The sequence below is a fragment of the Phyllopteryx taeniolatus genome, chromosome 10 (assembly GCF_024500385.1).
Source record: "Phyllopteryx taeniolatus isolate TA_2022b chromosome 10, UOR_Ptae_1.2, whole genome shotgun sequence".
NCBI classification, from domain to species: Eukaryota; Metazoa; Chordata; class Actinopteri; order Syngnathiformes; family Syngnathidae; genus Phyllopteryx; species Phyllopteryx taeniolatus.
In genome coordinates this window covers 22356591-22378450 of record NC_084511.1, presented here as the reverse complement: position 1 = coordinate 22378450, position 21860 = coordinate 22356591, and the positions used below count along the sequence as shown (strand labels likewise).

Genomic DNA, 21860 nt, shown 5'->3' with positions numbered 1-21860 from the left:
AAAACGAGTTTAATGCTGCAGTATATCACAACAAATTAGTACTAACTTGTTCTCATTCTTTGCACATTTTTTCAGCCCTTACCTTCAAACATATTTAATGCATTTAGAAAAAAAAAAAAAAAACCCGAAAATTATTTTCCTGGGTATTTAAGGAGGTTCTCCTCGGATCACATGGCATACCTCCAACGAATTCATCAGCCAGACGGCAACAAGTCGACGTGCGAACAAAAAGACACCCGAAGGTGCCACATCTTTGGAGGAGATCCATATTTAAGTTGTCACGTTTGTCTGGAACATTTCCAGGGGAACCTGTTTTATTGTGCTGCTCATGAATGCACAAGGAGTGGTTTATTATACTAATTAGCGGGTTGAAGGTACATTGGTACCTTGACTTACAAGTGCCCTAACTTGGGACTTTTTCGAGTAACGAGCTGTTGCTTGATCCATTTTTTTGCGTTGTGTTGTGAACCAAAATTTTAGTTACGGGTGAAAATGAAACTCCTCAACTCGCTTCAGTGTAGTTCCCTGGCACCAAGGTGCTACAAGATGGTGGTAAAGCACTACTTTTGTGTAAATAAAGCTCCACATCTCACTTCAACATAGTTCATTGACACTATGATGTCACATGTTGGCAGCAAAGCACTACGTTTGTTTCACTGAAGATCCTTAACTCACTTCAATATAGTTCCCTGGCACCAAGATGGCGCCAAAGTAGTACTCAAAGTAGTACTTTTACTGCTTTGGACTTAGCACAAGAACAGCAAAAAAGGGGATTTATTCAATGAATAACAGAGCATACGTAGCAAAAAAAATGTGACTTGGTGAATCCGTGAATGCTGAAGCGCAAATACCGCGGGGGTTCAATGTATTGCAGGCTGCTCAAATATTTTGCTGGCCTGCGGGTCAGTGAACTCGACACGGCGGCGCGACGTGTCCAAATAAACAAGAGCTAGACAGCTACTGGTTACCTTAAGGGAGTCGAAGCAGGCGATGACTCTGCCGTTGTCCACATGGCAGCTGCGCGAGGGGTGCGCAAACTTGCAGTCGGCATCTGAGCGTGAGCAGGTACCTCTTTGGAACTCGCGGCACACTTCCAGGGTCAGCCATTTGGTGTCTCTTCCCATGCTCATGCTGACCGCCATGACTGAGTAGAAGCACTGGAGCAATAACAGCAACGGCTGGAAAATTGTCGTCAGGGTGACTAATGGTGATGCACGTGTGGGATACGTCCAGCAGAAGATTTCCGAGTCGGTCCTTTTCTGTTGCTGTGCTTTATTTGCTCTTCCCAGGAAAAGTAGCAGCTGAAGTTTGACTGGGGTGAGATAGCAGGGTTGAATGTCCATAAAAAAAAAAAAAAAAACTACTGTGAGGACATCAGTGGGGCATGGTGGGGAGAGGAGGAGGAGGGGGCTTGGGGGGGGGGGGGGTACCAGTGCCAGGCCCACCCTGCGTCGCTGTACCATTCACGTCAACATGCTGGAGGCAGTCACTGCAGCGCACGCTTATCCCAAGAAGAAGTGACTTAGCTGGTCAGCGTCCTTGAAACGTCCAAGACAAAAAGGTGGAGCTTACAAAAATGTAGTCTGCATTCCAGGCCAGCGGGCACCGTGCCGCCCTCATCCAGCAAAAAAAAAAAAAAAAAACAGCATCAGATGATGACTCCTCCTCACTTCCGAGTTCCACTTCCTCCTCTTACTTTAGCCTCTTTTCCATCCGTTCCCTCCACATCCTCCTCTGCTTGGCTGGAAAAAAAGCTGGAAACACACAATGGTTTGCATAAAAGAAATGTAGCACTACCAGCAAAATTGTGTGGAGCTGAAGGCGTAGGAGGAGGAAGAGGAGGAGGGTGCTGATGAGGACCACGAGGCAGGAAGGGAAGGAAAGAAACAAGCGACGACAAACAAACAGGGGAGGGGAGCGGCCGGAGCATTGGCGAAGGAGGGAGGGAGGCAGCAATGAACAGGAAAGGGCAAGCTACTGTATGCCTTGATTAAATGATACAGCAGAGAGAGAGGAGAGAGAGAGAGAGAGAGAGAGACGGAGCGAGGGAGGGAGGAAAAGAGAGAGGGAGGATGGACGAGACGTCATTTCAACTTCCCCACGAAGCGGAAAGTCATTGGCTGTGTTTCGAATCAATCCCTAGCCACTACTGTATATGGTGCTTTGTACAGTATACGCCAGTGCAGTGATTCTCAACCGGAGGGTCGGGGAGCCATTTTGGGTGGGTCGTGGACAGGTTTTCGATTTACGACAGCAGTAACATACAAACTTTTGAGGTTACAGAATACGTTTTCCAGCGATACAGGAAGGCAACATGACTTAGTGCAGTTTGTGTTTCTCATACAAATATTTACTGTAATTATGGCTTCCATGCTACATTAGCATTGGTAAGTGATAGACTATGGTGTGTTCTGACTTGCGTACAAATTTGTGTTACATCGCTGCCACTACATCCCAGGTCAGACTTTGCTGGGTTTTTTTGGGGAAAATAACCAATTTAACAGGCATGAGTCAAAAATGCAATTGCTTGGGGCATTTAAACCTTTTAAGAATGCCATTGGTGTTTTCATAGCATAATTCAGACTGTTAAAACTGTTACAGTTTGGTCTGCATCCTTCATTTCCTAAAAAGAGATCAGTGAGAGATATTGATATTTGTACATGCATACTGCAAAAACTCATAATTTTACCAAGAATATCTGTCTTATTTGTAGTCAAAACGAACCTGTTTAAATGAAAAATAGGACTCATCACCTAAAACGTTCCTTTTTTTTTTAGACAATTTTCAATTATTTCAAGCTAATTTATACTTAAAATCAATGGATTTTTTTTCTTTCTCCTATGGTATTTTTTCTACTTATTTCAATTACATGTTGTGTATGGATAGTTGGGATAGTATCCCGCACTCCCGCGACCCTTGTGAGGATAAGCGGCTCAGAAAATGGATGGATGGATGGATGGATGTTGTGCATGTAAAACAACCACACCACTTTGCCTTCTGCTAGCTTAATGCTAACACATGAAGCAAAGCTCCATAGACAGACTAGCATAAATGTAGCAGCAGTTATAACCCTTTAAAGCAATGGATATTTTAACACAAATGGTGCAGCAACAGATGTAGATAGAGAATATAACAATACCAAGGCATATAGACTTTGTCTTCTGCGAAAAGCGACTAATATTACTGCATCTGAGTCAGTTATATATATATATATAAATATTTTATTATGAATGTCTGTATTTTACTCCCCCCTGGTGAACAAGGTGCAAACACCAGAAGAAGCACAATGTCAAAGGGTATTATATCATGTACTCATGATGCAAAAACTTCTTAATTCTTTACATTCTATTGAACTATGTTAGGTGCCACAGTGGTCGACTGGTTAGCATATCTGCCTCACAGTTCTGAGGACCTGTGTTCAAATCCCGGCCCCGCCTGTGTGGAATTTGCATGTTCTCCCCATGCCTGCGTGGGTTTTCTCGGGGCAATCTGGTTTCACCCCACATCTGAAAAACATGCATGGTAGGTTGATTGAGGACTATAAATTGCCCTTAGGTGTGAATGTTTGCGCAAATGGTTGTTTGCTTATGTGTGCCCTGCAATTGGCTGGCGACCAGTTCAGGGTCTACCCCGCCTCTCGCCCGAAGTTAGCTGGGAAAGGTTCTAGCACGCCCGCGACCCTTGTGAGGATAAAGCGGTACAGAAGATGGATGGTTGAATTACGAATGTTATTACTGTATGTTTTTAGAAAGTACAATACAATGGATCCCCACTATTCCGCGGTGATAGGGACTGAGCCCGAGCACGAATAATGAAAATCCAAGAGTAAGTGACACTTCCATATACAATAATTGCAGTGAAAAAAGAATTCCCCCAAAAAATGCGATTAAGTGGGGAATTCCATGGATGACAGGGGATAGGTTCCCCCCCAAAATATGTGAATAGCTGAATTTGCCAATGCCAAACCGTGAATATGCGGGGGTAAAGTTAAATTTTTTTTTATTGGTGTTTACTGTGAGGCTGGAATGGATTAATGGAATGTTCATTAATTCCAATGGGGAAAGATGTGAATGTTTTAAGTTACAAGCGTGGTCACAAAACACACACATGACTCATATCTGAAGGCACCACTGTACTCCACTAAAAAGTCCACTAAAATCCTTATATAGTGATTAGAGTGTATGGAATTAGTGAATGATTCTGAACGCAGCGGGTGCATTGGAAATCATTCATCATTCCCTACTCCCCAATTTCTCCAAAGAGATTGTTTTGTGGACTGTTTAGTCAACTATATAAAAAACAACATAAAAATGTAAATACAACTGAACAAATCTGAGGTGTTTATTCTTTCATTCGCTGTGTTGGGAATCTTTCACTCATTCGCAACACAGCCACGGACTAACTGGACATGAATCACACACAGCAAGACAGGCAGCGTCCTTGAAAAGAGGCAGTGCCGATGATTAACACCCAAGAGGCCAGGCAGACACTTACTACGAGGATGGAAAAAGGGCGGAATGATGGAAGAAGGCAGGAAGACTACTGACCACCTGCCAGTCTGCAGCCAATTGGACGCCTCAACGAGCCGGAAATAGCGATTGAGCGGCCAATGGCACGGAAGCTCATCGCTCCACACTGAAAGCACTTTTTTGCCCCCACTGACACAGCACAGACATGGCCAAGCCACATGCTAATTTTTCAATTGTATATAAGGACTCCACAAGGAAGTTAATAGCTATAACATGACTAGTGAGAAGATGATACTGGAATTCTTGTGTGAAGTGTTCATTCTGAACTTTATGTACAAATTGATTATGCGTACAGTTAACCCCCGTTTATTGCAGGAGATACGTTCTCTACCTGATAGGTGTAAATTTCCGACACCACTCCTACACACGTATTAAAAAACACTTAAACCTATTAAAACACACATTTTTAAGTATTCCTCAGCACCTGTTCTCACTGTCTTACTATCAAGAAATGCGTGGCTGTTGTATAACATCACGTTGAGGAAATGAAGAGGCCTCTCACTCACACGCTTCTCAAAATAAGAGGTGAAACATGCTTGCTTCAAGCTGTTTGTCACTCCCAGTTGAAGTTTACTGTAAAACTGACACATAAAATGTATTTATTATTATATATGTTTATTAAACTATAAAAAGATAGATTAATACATCAGGAAGAAGAGTACTTGGGCGAGAATAAAAACTAGCGCGTTAGTCTCGCTCTGACACCATTTGTTTGAATGTGCGCTGGGTACAGAAGCTTTGCTTTTTCATTCACAGGCACATTATAGATTGTGAGTAGCTCGTTATGAATAGAGTTAAGTATTGATGTGAAACACAATATCTGATGCCTTATATACTACTTATATGGATTGAGTCCATGCGGCAACACAATTAAAACCCGGAAATGTATTTTTAACGTGAGGGAAAGTTTCTGTGCATTTAGCTGTCAGCTGTTGCTAGGTGTGCGGCAGCCTATTACTCGGGAGAGGGCAGTAACATTTGTTTTTCACTTTATTGCAATGATGAAAGTTTACAATACAAGTGTGCAATACAAGTTTAAACATTTAATATATGTAAGATGAGAGAGGGCAGCAATGTACGGCGGCAAACAGATATCATTAAACGTTATCAATCCCAGAATGCTTTACACACGCAAAAAGGGCAGTAACAAACCAAAAATATTTTCTAATTTAAAAGAATAATTTATAAATACTGTATGTAACACTGTATTTCAAAAGTAAAGGTCAGTGGTTGTATTTTAAAAAGTATTTGTCATTACAATCAGGGTTCCCTTTAATACTAATATATAATGCAAAATGCCATAGACAGGCTAATGGAAATTATCATCCATCCATCCATTTTCGGAGCCGCTTATCCTCACAAGGGTCGCGGGAGTCCTGGAGACTATCCCAGCTATCATCGGGCAGGAGGCGGTGTACACCGTGAACTGGTTGCCAGCCAATCGCAGGGCACATATAAACAAACAACCTTTCGCACTCACATTCACACCTATGGGAAATTTAGAGTCTTCAATTAACCTACCATGCATGTTTTTGGGATGTGGGAGGAAACCGGAGTGCCTGGAGAAAACCCACACAGGCACGGGGAGAACATGCAAACTTCACACAGGCGGGGCCGGGGATTGAACCCCAGTCCTCAGAACTGTGAGGCAGACACTCTAACCAGTCGGTCACCGTGCCGTGGGAAATTATCATACATACGGTAATTATAAACAGTCAAACAACTGCTTCTTTAACACAAGGAGCAGCAACACGTACAAACACATGCACATACAAATAGAGCATACAACAATATTCACAGGTATATATGCTCTGTGGGAACAACAATTTGTACTGCAGCTTGGTTGGGGACATCTCTGCCTCTTTTTCTTCCTCTTAATTACACCGAAATCTCATCTTGTAGAGCTCAGTGCTGTCCGACATGGTGTGGAACAACATGGAACTACACTGAAGTCGCAAAATTCAGAATTTGGATTTGCATGATACTGTAAAAACCCGTTTAAAAAAACTTGTTTAAAAACCTGCGATTATAACGGGCCACGGACGATCAACTGTGACTTAGAGGGGGTTCACTGCAATATATTAGACATTTCTGATGAGGGCGTTTCTCATGATGTACAACGTATACATTCTGTGTGTAAACAAAAGGAGATTGCAGGAGGAGGGCTACAGTGTTTTGGAGGAGATATCGTCATGTCTGTGTGTCTGAGGATGGCAGACACAGACGGAGGAAGCCGCAGGGGGGAATGTTAGGCAATGTGTTTGTGTGTGTGTGAAAGCTAGAGAGCATGCAGATAAGACAACATAGAAGGAGAACACTGCAGTGGAGATGGAGAAGGGGGAGGAGGAGGAAATTGAATTTGAACATCCACCTCCAGAGGCAAGAACAAAGGCACATTGTATTAAAAAAAAATACAAAAATAACAGTGAGTATGACCTCCAGTTTTTCTTTCATCTCATCCTCCCTTCGGATCGCTACAAACTTGACTCGGGGGGGGGGTGGAGTGACCACATGCGGGTCCATTTTAGGGTCTACACGTGACATCATGAAAATGTTCCCCAGTTGCTGCCGTCACTCCCTCCACACCAAGTCTGTGTTTCAAATCACTCCGTAGTATCCGCTGATAGTGCAGATACCATATAGTGAGTTGGCCATTTTATAGTGCTGTTTCAATCTGTAGTGAGCCTAAGTTAATTCATAATTACTTCGTAAATATCTCATGCTATCTTTGTCCTCACTAGTAAGACAATTCAGTACACGGGTAGAATGAATGTGTCGTACTAGTAACGTTTTTCCACTCAAGTACCACATTTGGCCAACTTCTACGCCATTAAACCTTACTAGTAAACTACTTTAGTGAATTTCCCCAGCTAGCTATCTTAGCAAATGTGCTATTATATTGGCTAGCTTTACCCTTGTTTTTTTACTTACTTTTTTCCTAGCTAGCTAACCTTCAACAGTAGTTACCTACCCATCTTTAAATATACCTTTATTTTTTTATTTGCATTATTGGTCACCTTATAATTTTCTAGTTAGGTGTCTTTCTTTCGAGCAGGCTTGCTACCTTAGCTAACTTTCTCCTACTATATTGGCTGTCTTATCTACCTGTCTGTCTGTCTATCTATCTAGACATCTATCCAGAGATCCACCTATGTATAGCTTTTAAAAAGACTTTTCAAAGACATTTTATAGGGCCTCTTTGGTCAAATTCAACAACTCACCTTGGTTTGGGTGACACAAGTCAAAAACAGTAACAACCATATTTGTGGTATTAAATAACTCTGTCGGTTGTTGTCGTCCACATTTGTATGTCATAATTGTATTGGTTGTTTATCTTATCTATGTCAGTTGTTTGCTTTCAGAGAGAGTCTGAAATCTTAGCTCTCCTCTCACACAACAGGTGACCAATTGTTACAAATGTATAAATCTATCTGGCTATAAAAGGAGTGTGCAATTGTGTATCCTGTAGATGACAAAAGATGACATCTAGTATGTGTAAAATCATGAACCCATGTGACATAAACGTCTGTTAACATTTATTCAACACAACCATCTTCACATGAGGCTCATCAACAGTGCTAGCTAGCATACTAGTACAGCTGGGAACTATTGGAATTGAATTTGCCTGATAACCCAAATGACAGGTAATTGATTAAAAGGCACATGGCGAATGATCCATGAATCATAAGTGAGATTGAAAGTCAGGCAGGGAGGGAGGGAGGAAAGTAATTAGGTTAAGTATCAGTAATCCTCCATGGTCGTTAAAGCAGCAGGTTTTGTTTTGCTCACCTGACCCGTCGCATTAAACACAGACAACAAAGTATGAAACTACAATTCAGCTGCACTTGGCGGATCAACAGAGGAGAGACTAATAAATGGCCGGTCGCATTGTTTTCACTGATTACACTTGAAGAGCTTGAATGCAAAAGCAGACCACTACATTTTTGGGGAAGTGGGTACAATTTGTTTTTTCTCCCCATTATCCATCCATCCATCAATTTTCTGAGCCGCTTCTCCTCACTCGGGTCGCAGGCGTTCTGGAGCCCATCCCAGCTATCATCGGGCAGGAGGCAGGGTACACCCTGAACTGGTTGCCAGCCAATCGCAGGGCACATACAAACAAACCATTCGCACTCACATTCACACCTACGGGCAATTTAGAGTTGTCAATTAACCTACCATGCATGTTTTTGGGATGTGGGAGGAAACCGGAGTGCCCGGAGAAAACCCACGCAGGTACGGGGAGAACATGCAAACTCCACACAGGCGGGGCCGGGGATTGGACCCCGGTCCTCAGAACTGTGAGGCAGACACTCTAACCAGTCGTTCACCGTGCCGCCTCCCCCATTATCATTATTAATTATTGTTCCAGGTTAAAGCTAATAATTTTCATTTCAGAAAACGGATGTTTGGTTGGATGGATATAATTGGTTGTTTTTAAACTTTTATTTTGATAGATTTTTAAATAACTTTTATGTGCTATACATTTTAATTGTATCGCTATTTAAGTACTACTAGTATTCATATTCAAACTGTCCAAAATGTTATTGTCGCTTGAAAAGAATATTGAATACACTTCGTAGGAATAGAGCCTCGTTTTTGAAGAAAACTTGGGCCTATATGCTACTGTATTTTATTGTTTGCCATGATTGTAGTACTTGAAGAGCTAAGTATTTTTTATGTGATACTTGGTGTAAAACGTTTGAAAAACCACTGTATTAGGTAATTAAAACCATGCTAATTTCTGATAGCCCGTTTATGGTGTTTCTCTTTGTATGTTAGCATTAGGCTATCGGAAGGTGAGCTTTGGTGCTCATCCAAATTGAAATGAATCAGATTATCACTGCCAGTAAATGTTAATGAAAGGCTTTTGTGTGTGTGTGTGTGTGTGTGTGTGTGCTTGCCTGATCATCTGTGTCGATGAAATAAATAAAGACGGACTAGATAGACTGGTGCAAAGTCCACAGCCTTCGGGGGGTAAGCATGAGCTTGCCGTGACTGGTTTTATTGTTAAGTGAGCCAAGAGCACTGCAATACTGTGCGTCCTTTGGGAATGTGTGCATGTGTATCTGTGTGGAGGCAAGTTGTGGCAACACAGTGTGCAATGGTGGTGGAGTGTGTGACCCTTTGAAACAAGGACAAGAATGAATTAATCAATGCAAATGGAAAGCTCTAATAATCTGGAAATTTAGCACAGGGGTTCTCAAACGTTTTGGACGCCCTCATAAGTACCATGATTACCCCGAAATGCCATAGTAATTAACATCTTGCTTATTGTCCAGAAAACTTGTAAATGTTAGGGTAACAAATTTATATTTTTTATAGACCTAAAAAATTGGAATGTTATGATAATAAAGCTGTATTCGAAAAAAATGTTTAATCCTTACAAGAACAAAGATGTATTTTGTTGGTATAAAAAAATCAATCTTATGAGAATAAAGTTATAATTTTCCACTATAAAGTTGTAATACAGTGGTGCCTAAGATAGTTTTTCAAGATACGAGCCGTCATTCGGACGATAGTTGTGGTTTTATAACTCTTTACAATGACTATTCAAACACAAATGGACCAACGACATGTACACAAATAAGGTAACAATCCTCACAGGAGCACATTGTTTATCCCCTACGAAAAAAGGCTAATATTACAGCAATTTACTGAGTAGGAGTAGAGGAAGAAGTCTATTCTTCTTTGCTTGTGTCTGCATGACTGTAATATGCAACACTACCTCCTGGTGGCCAATGCAGCTACACCAGAAGGATCAGCACACTGTAATTGGATTGCAGCATTAAATCATCATGCACAATCTGTTTAGTGTTTAATACTTTACATTGTATTTATGTATGTTATCAATATTATGTTTTTTTTATAAAGTACAATATTAGAGAGTGCCATTAATTTTCATTATGATCAAACAGATTTTTTTTGGTGGCGGGCTGGGACGGATTATGCCATTTGCATTGATTTCAATGGGGAAAGATGATTTAAAATATGCGTGGAGTTACGAGCGTGGTCACGTAACGAATTTAACTCGTATTTCAAGGCACCACTGCATACATAAAAGAACACAGTATACACAAAATTAAACATGAAATAACATGATACAATTACAAACAGAGCAACAAAGTTATTGTGCAAACCAAAGTGCAACACGGCAGAGCTGCTATCAAGAAAATCTGCAACTTTTCACTTAAAACTATGCAAACAGACCAATGACACTCTTTAATGTGCTCTCTTCTGGCACATACCTGTTTGTATTGCAGTCAAATCCACAAATTAACGTTACTGAAGAATTAGTCATAAGTATTCCATCCAGATTAAATCTCCTCAACAGCAGTGAGTGGTCACGAACGTGCAAAAACAAACATAAAAAAGACGGGGGAAAAAACGGCTTGGAAGCCGCAATTTTACAATCCGTATGACGACGGCATTTCCCACCCCCCCGTGCGCAGCAATGAATGATAGCAAGGAAAGCGAACAGATCTGGAAAATAATACGTGGGAGGGGATAGTGCTGAGGGAGGAGCTGGAAGAGAGAGAGAGTAAACGTCAATTAAAGAAAATCACGACTGCCCCTGAACGCCTCACAGGTGGGACGTAGTAAAAAGTAAAAAAATATTTTTAAAATTTAAATAAATAAAAAAAAATTGAAAAAAATCTAATAAAAAGGAGGAGCTGGAATATTCCACTTTGCTGTATTGACAAGGAAAAACATACTTCGAGCAGTAATTCTCAAAGTGTGCTACGCGGGCACCCTCTAGTGGTTGGCGTAAGAATCACATTTTTAAAAAAATTTTTTCAAGACAGTTTGTACATAGAAATAAAACACGTCTTTAAAAAAACACGAAACACATTCAAACTTATCAGAATGAATGAAAATATATTATCAACCGATGACAGGAAAATGAAGGGACATACAAAGTAAAGACGTTTAGTTAAATGTTCGTAGCATTTAAACCTTACATATAGTTGGGGTCAAATTTGACCCATCTTGACATCTGACACCAATACAAACTGCTTTAATATCATTCATTCACCTGAATTTGGCTAACTTTTCAAAAATTGACGTAAAATGCAGAAAAATGAAACACTTAAAAAATGTCATTCTTTTCATTCATATATATTTTATTTCAATCAACAAAAAGAAAAATGGCACAATTAAAAAATATGTACAAGTTAATAATGAAAGGGCAGAAGCAAATTAATTAAATTAAGCTTTTCCACGATGCATAATAAAACAAACACACTTTTATTTGATGAAGGACTGAATAAACAACTGAATATTTGATAAGTTCTGGTGAGGTTCATGCAAATTTTTATCATTCACTTACATGTATAGACCTTTAACTTTCACACCAAGAAAAAAGGCAATTGAAAAAATATTTATTTGCATTTCTTTCGCCCTTGGGTGAGTCATAAGCTTATTCAATTTATTTATTTTATTTTTTGGCAACAGACCCGATAATTTTAAAAATGTTAATCTCAACCGAATAGTTGAGATGTAAGTTAATGGTTAATGTACAGAACTGCATTTGAATACAAGAAACAGTGAATAACTTCAAATAAAACACCAATTTACATATTTCAGGCTCCATGCAATTGTTGGAAAAGAAGTTTAAATTAAATTTTTATTAAAGACCTCAAACAACAGTAGTAATATTAATACACTCTTTCATTTATATAAAAGGTAATTATTTGTGAAAATTACAATTTCCTGACATTTCTTTTAGATTTTTAGCTTATTTAATAATATCAACTCACAAAATGACATAAATTAAATAGTCAAATTAATTCAGCATAATCATGATGTAATAAAATTTGATGTTTTATATTAACAGCAGTGGATAAAAAGAAGTAAAGATTTTACAGCAGACAGTACATTTGAATTTCCTTAGCTTAATTTAGAAGAAGAAGAAGAATCACCTTTTATTGTCATGAACCTGCATGCATGCACATGAAATTTGTTCTCTGCATTTAACCCATCACAGTGACCACATACACATGTTAGTGGAACACACGGGAGCAGGGGGCAGCTGAAGCGCCCGGGGAGCATTTCAGGGTATCAGTGTCTTGCTCAAGGACACCACAGCCGTGAGTCCGGGGGATGTTGCCGGATGGTCCAGTTGGGCTCTTGAACCTAGGTCCCCCACAGTGGCAGGCGATGAGCTTAACCACTGGGTCATGGCTAGGACTCTTACCATAGAGCAATTGGTTGAGCACATTTTCACAAAATTATTAGAAATGGATTTTGTGTGTGTGTGTGTGTGTGTGTGTGTGTGTGTGTGTGTGTGTGTGTGTGTGTGTGTGTGTGTGTGTGTGGGGAAAAGTTAATAAATTCAGTTTGGTAAGCTCTAACACTTGCATGGATCAAAGATCTGTTCCTAACCTTCAAAGTTTCACCATAAACAGTCCAGATGTCAGGCAATAAGATTGGTGGTAGCACACGCCGTCTGTTTCCAGACTGGAAAAAGAAGTATGTGACTTCACTGTGGCGGTTTTAATTTTGTATAAATGAGATTTATATTTGGAATGGTTATTTCGTTACATCTGGTAGCCTGCATTTCCCGCGGAGAAGGACGAAGGAGCCAATCACGTTGCAGCGGGCAGTTTCCTGCCTAGAACACAAGTGGTAAATATAAAAAGGCAGCAACATGCCTACGTGGTGGGGGAAAAGTTCTCATTAAAATAATATTTTTACAAATGAAACGTAATTGAAACGTAATTCCAGGTGTTCCCTTATTGTGATTGTATGGTGTGCAGGTAACCTTGTTATTTTGGTTTTGTGCCGTCCACAAACATGGAGTGCGCCGACACTTTGCCCCCACTAGTTTAGCGTCCCGTACGCACGTAGCCCAAAGGAGCGTGTTGTATTTCCATCCATCCATCCATTTTCTGAGCTGCTTCTCCTCACTCGGGTCGCGGGCGTGCTGGAGCCTATCCCAGCTGTCATCGGGCAGGAGGCGGGGTACACCCTGAACTGGTTGCCAGCCAATCGCAGGGCACATCGAAACAAACAACCATTCGCACTCACAGTCATGCCTACGGGCAATTTAGAGTCTCCAATTAATGCATGTTTTTGGGATGTGGGAGGAAACCGGAGTGCCCGGAGAAAACCCACGCAGGTACGGGGAGAACATGCAAACTCCACACAGGCGGGGCCGGGGATTGGACCCCGGTCCTCAGAACTGTGAGGCAGACACTCTAACCAGTCGTTCACCGTGCCGCCCGTTAGCCGTCAAGTTAGCTTCAATACCATCTTGCAACAACAGGAAGTAGAAAAGCCAATAAAACAAAACATTACATTGATATACAGTATGATTGTTTTAACAGTGAAATATATGTTTTTACATAGACACATGTGCACATATACCTGTTTTAGTTCGTATTTTGTTTTTAATTGGATCAGGTATTCAAATACGCAACACTTAAAACCGGAACTGCTTCTCCCATACCAATCGAATGTTAGTTTGACCGTAAAACCTGAGTTAGGGGGTGGATACAGTTTTTTTTTTCTTTTCCTCCCCGTAATTCCGTGGTAAAAGTTCATCTTTGGAGAGACACCACATCATCATAAACATGCCCGTGAGTTCTCTTTATATGTGCAAACCGTAATAGCATCTTAATATGATTTTTTTTCATTAGAACGTCACTGGGTTTAGTCCTTCGGTGGCGTCGCTGCTAAGCTAGCTATCGAACCAGCTCATTATTGTTTTCACGAGTAACACTTGCTAAATTTTCTCTTCAAGAAGGTAAATGTCACGTGTCAGTTGTATGCATTAGGTTAGCCACAAGTGGGGTGGTTCAGCTAAAAAAAAAAAAAAAAAGTGCTGGTCAAGTTGTTTGTTTTCGACACGCAAAATAGCCAAGTCACCACAAGTCAGCTGTATTGTGTTTGGGTCCTTCCAAAATTGGAGGACCATTTGATTTAGGGACCAACATAAAACAAAAAAAAACTCAACAACATCAACACTACAGTACACTTTTGAGCTGTTTTATTTGTCATATCTTATATTTTGCGATATTTGCAAGTTCGTGTTTTTTTGTGCATGGATTATTTGAAATTTCATTTCCTCTCATTCTGAAATGACGTATTTATTAAATGCGCCAGTGCAAGAAGTCGAAAGTGAGAAAATGATTGTCACCGATCAGAGCAAAAAATCCAATTAAACGAACAGTGTGTGTGTTGTTTAATGAACCGGAGTTCTTGTATAACTTAACAGAAACACGAGTTTGCGGTGGTCATGACGTGTGAAGGATGTTCAGGTGCTGTTAGCCGGATCCTCAGCAGGTTGGAAGGTGAGACTAAAGCCTGGTACACGCACAGCGATATTTAACATCTTAACTGATTTGTTTTAAATGTGAGTGAGCCCACACGTACGAAGAAAGAAATTAATATGTGTGTGCTAAAGTGGAGTTAGTAATATGTCGCGAGGCTTCCTCTCCAATCTGCTTGGAAAAAATGGTTGGGCTGATATTCGTAAATGTTAAACCTGTTCAATAATTACGATGGTAAATTTGATTCACATTACATTGTTACATTATTATTACATTGCCGATACAAAGTCTGCAATACCCCTGTTCGAATGCAAGGTTTTTTTGATGTAAAAATTAAGTAAATCGTTTCAAAACTTTTCACAGCATTAATGTGCCCAACAACCTGCACAATTTAATTGAGGAAAAAAATCGACAGGGGAAGTAAAAAAAAAAAAACTGAAATAATGTGGTTGCAAAAGTGCACACACCCGTCTCCGTTTTAAGTACCTCCGATTAACCCCCAAAAAACTCAAGTTGTTTTAGTATTTGGTCAACACTGAGTGTGGCTGAGCCACGTACTCTGTGATTGTTGGCCGATTTCCGATCATATCGCTGAGGAAAAATCCCTCTTAACTTACTCCACAATCACTGATCATCTTTTTGAGCAGTTATTCTCAAAGTCCTGTACCGATTTCAGTTGTATTTAACCTTTAAGTAAAATACATTTGCATTTAATATTTAAGAACTGTGTTTTTTGTATTTAAGTGCAAGTTGTTTTTTTAACCTTCATGTGCAATACACTAATGAAATTATAAAGTACAGTCCTTTTTTTTTAAGCGCAGTAACAATGTAACAACTGTGCAAAATATTACAGTGGCTTACAACAATATTAAATATACTTTTTAGAAAAAGAAAATCATATTTTTGATGAAAACTTGGCCACATTACACTACTATATTTTAATGTAGGTCATTGTGGTGGTACATGGAGAGACAAGTATTTTTTAAAGTGGTACTTGGTGTAAAAATGAGAACCACTGTTCTAGAAACATCCAAGAATTAGGCGTTCGCTGACTTTAATCAGAAAATAGGGAAAAAAATAATGAAATACGCCCCGATTGCCAATATGTGTGTACCTCACTTACTTACTTCACTGTTCCCAATATAATTATCCACGGTACACACACACACAATCAAGCGTTGTCAGAATGAAAAATGAGCTCCAGTGTTGTTTGTGCTTCACAAATTGTTCAGCGGTTGTTGTTTTTTTAGACATCAAATTTGAAATCGACCTTCCGAATCAACTGGTCTGGATCGAGTCGGACAAGGACGCGGACGTTCTACTGGAGACGCTAAAGAAGTGCGGCAAACAGGTCACGTACAAGGGCACCAAATAAACACAGGTAACGTGGCTATCATTTGATTAGAGAAAGAATTTCAAGAACTTCAACTTCTGTTATACTGTGGAGTGAGCCCCCATTTATTGCATTCCAAACTCACCAGTGATAGGTGAAAATATGAACTATCGAGACGATATGATAAAAAAAAAAAAAGTTTTGCCCCTCCCACACAGTTTAATTACCGATTTGAAACAAAATTAAACTTATTAAAACACTTTTAAAAGTATAGCTTAGTGCCCGTTCTCACGCTGTCGTTGTCAAGTAATGGATTACATCACTTGGAAGAAAGGAAAAGAAGACTCTGGCTCACATAAATAAGAGGCGAAGGGTGCTAGCTTCAAGCTGTTTATTTGTCACTCCCAGTTGAAGTAAACTGTAAAACTGACACATAAAACAAAAGAAAATCAAACGCTATTTTTTAATAACTTGGCAACACTTGTTTCATGCTCACATACAATAGACGTGCTAATGGCAATAAGCGTAGATATTATGGTAATTATAAACCTTTCAACAACAGCTACTATAACACATGGAGCAGCAACACAAAGATATCTATGCTTTGTATATATTTAAATTAAACACCAAAATGTTCATCCAAACCATATAATTTTGTGTAACGAAACTATGCTTGCTTAATGCTAACATTTTACGAGATGCCATATAAGGGCTAATGGAAATTGGCATCGATGTTACAGTAATTATAAACCTTCAAACAACTGCTACTTTAACACACATGGAACTGCAACACATACAAACAGCACACATCAATACCCACAGACTTAGACTGTAGTCTCTCTGCTCTGTGGGAACGACGACTATTACTGGAGTTCAGTTGGGGACCTTCTCTGCCTCTCGTTGCTCTCAATTGCGCTGCATGTCTTCCAGTAGCGCCTAGTGCTGCTTGGCAAATTGTGGCACAACGTGGTACAAAGACTGAAGATGTGCAACTCTAAATTCAGACTTGCCTGTGCACTGAAAAAAAATGGTCGCTTAAAAATCTGCGAAATTACTAAACATTTTTTGCATGAAGTCACACAAAAAACAATTACAAAAATAACAAAATCTATAATAAACCACACAAACTACTGTTAACACAAAATTTCACGCGACAGTGCATGTCACTAACTGTTTGCTCTTTCGTTTGTGTGTTATTTCTTTCTCAAGGATGAGGAGTTTTTGTGGTGCCAAAGGAAGTAATGAGCTTCAATCGTGGACGTCAGTGGAATGACTGAAGTTTCTTTGACGACGTTCTTTAATTTGAATATCACGTACAATCATTACTTCCTGCACACCTTCATGCATTCCACGCTTAAGCCGTCAAATGAAGAGCTATGAAGATGTAACAATAAAAAATAAAATACACATTTATTCATTTTTGTAGCAAGAAAAAAACATGAATTCTGCGTCCTGTGTATTGTAGGTTATCAATGCAATAAAGTTACAAACATCTGTTTTTATGTTTTCAGCCGCCCTTAGCATGGAGGTGCTCGTCCGTTACCCATCTTTCAGTCAGCAAGGCCGCGACTCGCGTCTGTTTGTACACGTTTGTGTGCGCGGTAGCACAAATTAGCTGCTCCCTGTTTTTAGGTGGGATGGGCAAGTACCAATACCAGGAATTGGTATCAGGCTGACATCGGCCTTATTTCAAGGTATCGGGTTCTCATGAAGGCTGCAGATACCAGCCACGACAAGACAAATTTGGTCTTTCCCGATTGCACTGCCAGACTAGTGGTATAAAATCTTGCCGTATCTCGGTCAGACAGCGGCAACACTACACGACATGTATTCCGACACCACCGCATCCCGTCTTTTACGATCACTGGGCTTTGTCTTGTCAAATCAAATACTGTCGGAGAGGCAGAACCAGAAAACGTGATGCCGATCAATGTGACCGGATACACTCGTTACCATGGCGACTACAACAACGCGGCGCGCCAATGTATTGTGTGGGTGTAAAAAAAAGAACAAAATGAGGAAAAACAAAATCTAGGCATAAAGCAAAAAAATCTAACATGGAGTAAGTACTCCTTGTCTGTAGTTGGCGCTGGACTGTGGCAGTTTGACGCATCAGCGAACCATCATGTACGTCAGAAAAAATGAAAGGTCTTTGTTCTCAATTATCTTGTCATCGTCTTAATTGAAAATTTATCTTGCAAAGGTAGTAGTTGTATCGGTACTCTATCGGTGAGTACTCAAGAATGACTACTTGTTCGGGTGTTGGTCTGAAAAAAAGTATCAAACATCCCTTGTTTTTAGGGACACTGCAATTTGAAACAAATATACTTTTATTTGTAATTGTAATTTTTTTAAGTTAAGTAATTTTAATTATAACTTGAAATGTAATTTTGAACAATTTTACATTAAATTTCTGATGTCATTTTTGGTCAATTTTACTTTCAAATTGATTTTATTTTTAGATTAGTTTTTTTAAAAACTAACTTAATTTAGATTCTAATTAAACATTTCTGGGGTATGAAAATTTCTCCTGAAAACAAACATTGAAAAAAACTTTGAAATTGAAAGTTTATATTTTACAGCATTAACCTCCACAGAAATAAGAGAAACAAAATTTGTTCTCACGGATATTGCAAAAATAAGTAAATTCTGTTGGGGGGGTGATCTCTTATCAAAACACGATACTTAATAAATGTATTACTAGTTTTGTAAGGATTGTGACATCAAACAACAACAAAAACCGATTTCGCCCCACCCAAAAATAGTCCTCCGAATTTATCACTTTTTAATAATACACATTTTTTTTTAGTACTCCAAGGTAAATATTACACGTCATTTGTAAATTAAGTGATTCTCAACTCAACTTTATTTACTAACAAAACACTTTACACAAAACATAAAATTATAATAATGCAGCCATCAATAAGCAAACAAAATCTTCTCCAATCAAAATACACCATAGCACCCTTCACATCGCACATACGAGCTATGCAGGCTCTGGATAATGCTATGCGGTTCGCACTTCACATAGCCAGTTGAAAATAAACCTTTTGTCTCCTCCAAGGTACAATACCGAATAATTCTATCCTGTATTTGGCTGAAAAATGCTGAAATAATGTTATGCGACTAATGTGAGGCCTAGTTACTGTCCGAAATATCCAAGGACACAATATTAAAATACCACCATACCAAATTATGAATAAGAAATAACTAAAATATTTTACGAGCAATATTTGGGCTCCAGTTGCAGTTGCATTCATACGCCGGGAGATGGCAGCAAAGCTCTATCAAGGATTTGCTTGAAATAATCTAAAGTTAGTTTCGAAAATTACAGTATAGTGCTGCGAAAATTGTATTTAAAAAAAAAAGGTTTTAAACAAAAAAAACAGCTTGAAAATATTAATATTTTAATATAGATTTAATCATTTCTGACCATATTAAAATTATTGTTATTAACATGAATAATACTCATTATTATGCTTGAATGATAATGATGATTGTTACTTTTCCTAATCTGACTGTTGACTTATTTTTTGAATCACTTCAGGGATCATAATGAATAATATTATATTATATTTCACTTTCCAAAACTAAAACTTATATTTTAACATTTCTTCCCAATTTATTATTATTATTATTTTTTTAAATTTCCTTTCAGTAATCATAATGAATCAGTTTGAGTTTCCAAAACTGAAATGGAATTTATTATTCTTTAAACTCCCTCCGGAGGATCATAGTGTATCCTTGTTAGTGTCCAAATCTGATATGTAAGTTTAACCGTATTTTTCAAATTTTTTTATTAGTCTTTTAAGGGATCAAAATTAATATTTTCTATTTTCCCAAAACAGAAATATGAATTTTAATCAATTATTACCACCAATACTACTAATAAATCCTTTAAATTTTAATTCCCTTGAGGGATCAAAATAAGTAAGATTTACATTAAAAACTGAGATTGTATCGATTAAAAACATTTAAAATCATAATAAATAATTAGATCTGACCAAAACTGATTTACAAATAATTTAATTAATTCTTTGTCTTTAATTAATTTAATTAATGTCTTTAATTTTGATTGATTTCTTTTTTAGAATTTAGGACTTTTTAAAATTCCCAATGAATATCTATTAATCTCCAAAAGTTAAGTTTTTATTCAGTGTTATTTTAAAATTATGTCATTTTATTATTTCCCGTCGGGGATCATAAATAATACAACAGATAAAATGTAATTAAAAAAAATAAACCTTCTCATTTTTTTTTTTTTTTTTAAAAGCAGTAAAAGTAAGGACTTAAATTATTCAGCACAATTTCAAGGTGCAAAACATTTGGTGCTGCGATACATTTGCATTAATTACTCATAATCTAAATTGCTTTTGTGAGAAACAAATCAAATGGCGGGCACAGAGGAGGTGACCAATCAGGAGCCTGAGGTGCATTTGGCGAGCACCTTGTGGGCGGGTCTTATCAGGGGCCTGATGGATGTCTGTCTAGGACGTCCTCTGACAGAATGCAGAAAATTATGATTTAAGAGGCCCTGCGTTTATTCACGCCGCGTCCCCAGATGAACGAGGATCAAATTAGAGCTTTATGAGCTTGCCCGTCCACGCTGACATTTATATGAGCGCTGTGATTTATGTTTACAGCCCCGGCGCTGCAATACATAACAAATAATAATAAACAAAGTAGCCTGGAATCCGATTTGAAGGAAGAGCCACGGTGGCCGTTGCGGTTCGGAGGTGAAAAGTGTGTGGAACATTCTGGGCACAAGCCGATATAACAATGATACATGGAGGAATAAATCATTAATTAATTCCTGCTAGCAGGAGACAGCTGTTCATTTCCTGTTTGCAGCTGTTGTCATTTGCAGAAATTTTTTTATTTAGTGTCTTTTTCCCCCTCCCTCCAGTTTGAAAGTTTTGTCCAACGTGAATAACTTTTTCGGTATTTTGAGCTAAGATTGCTTGTAAGATTGTGTGCATATCTTTGGCATTTGGCTAAATTTGCCTGAGTTAGCCTCCTTCAGTTAGCCTGTGTCAGCCATCTTTCAGTAGCTGAGACCTATGTTTATTTTTTTTTTTTGCTACTTCTGCGTGTTTTGTTAGCCTTTTTGAGCCTCCGTTAGCTTTTTGTGTGGGCTTTTATTAGTAAAAAAATTAGCCTCCACTCTCCTCACTTAACCTAGCGAGGCTCCTCTTTCAGACACTGTGACCTCTTCTCGCGTCTGTTAGCTGTTTGTGTGCTTTTGTTAGCATAAATTAGCCTCTATTAGCGCCACTCAGCCTAGAGATAGATTTCTTTTCACCTTTTTTGCAGGTCTGGGTGTATCTGCCGCTGACTAGCTGTCGCAGGTGGTCACTCAACGAGCACCACTCTTGATAGCGCAATTGGACTAGCGATGGAGCCGCTGTTTTTCTGTGTTTGACTGCATTCATTCTTCTTCATCGCCATCTCGCTTGCTACTTCCCATCATTCCTTCCATTCATCCATCCTCTCACTCCCTTCCATCCTTACATCCTCCCTCGCTCCCTCCCATCCTTCTTTTCATCTGTCAGTTTCCTTCCAGCCTCAATCCCTTCTTTAAATCCTTGTTTCCTTCCTTGCTTCCTCCGTTCTTTCTTTCCTTGCTGACTTCCCTCCCTTCCTTCTATCTATCTTTCCTATCATACCATCCTTGCTTGCTTTTTTCCTTTTCTATCATAAAACCCTTGTTTCCTTCCTTCCTAC

At 39.0% G+C, this 21860-nt stretch overlaps 2 protein-coding genes across 7 annotated transcripts in view; one reads left to right on the top strand and one right to left on the bottom strand.

The window, feature by feature from the left end:
• The window catches only part of mbnl3 (muscleblind-like splicing regulator 3), a 37401-nt gene extending 26429 nt beyond the window's left edge, over positions 1-10972 (bottom strand). For all 6 annotated transcript variants that reach the window (XM_061786532.1, XM_061786533.1, XM_061786537.1 and 3 more), the window contains exons 1-2: positions 10778-10972; positions 969-1754 (exon numbers count right to left, since the gene is read on the bottom strand). In XM_061786532.1, coding sequence (XP_061642516.1) covers positions 969-1463 — 495 coding nt within the window. In that variant the 5' untranslated portion in view covers positions 1464-1754; positions 10778-10972. The remainder of the gene's footprint in view (positions 1-968; positions 1755-10777) is intronic.
• Positions 10973-13960: 2988 nt separating this feature from the next.
• On the top strand, positions 13961-17630 carry atox1 (antioxidant 1 copper chaperone). The gene is made up of 4 exons (XM_061788423.1): positions 13961-14110; positions 14749-14824; positions 16054-16184; positions 17346-17630. The coding sequence occupies exons 1-3, from the start codon at positions 14105-14107 to the stop codon at positions 16176-16178; spliced, it is 207 nt and encodes a 68-aa protein (XP_061644407.1). The 5' UTR covers positions 13961-14104; the 3' UTR covers positions 16179-16184; positions 17346-17630.
• The last annotated feature ends 4230 nt before the right edge of the window (positions 17631-21860 follow it).

Bases quoted from the DNA above. Each gene is read 5' to 3' on its own strand.
- atox1 (XM_061788423.1), top strand. The intron at 14,825-16,053 runs GTGAGACTAAAG...TTGTTTTTTTAG, and splicing joins GATCCTCAGCAGGTTGGAAG to ACATCAAATTTGAAATCGAC.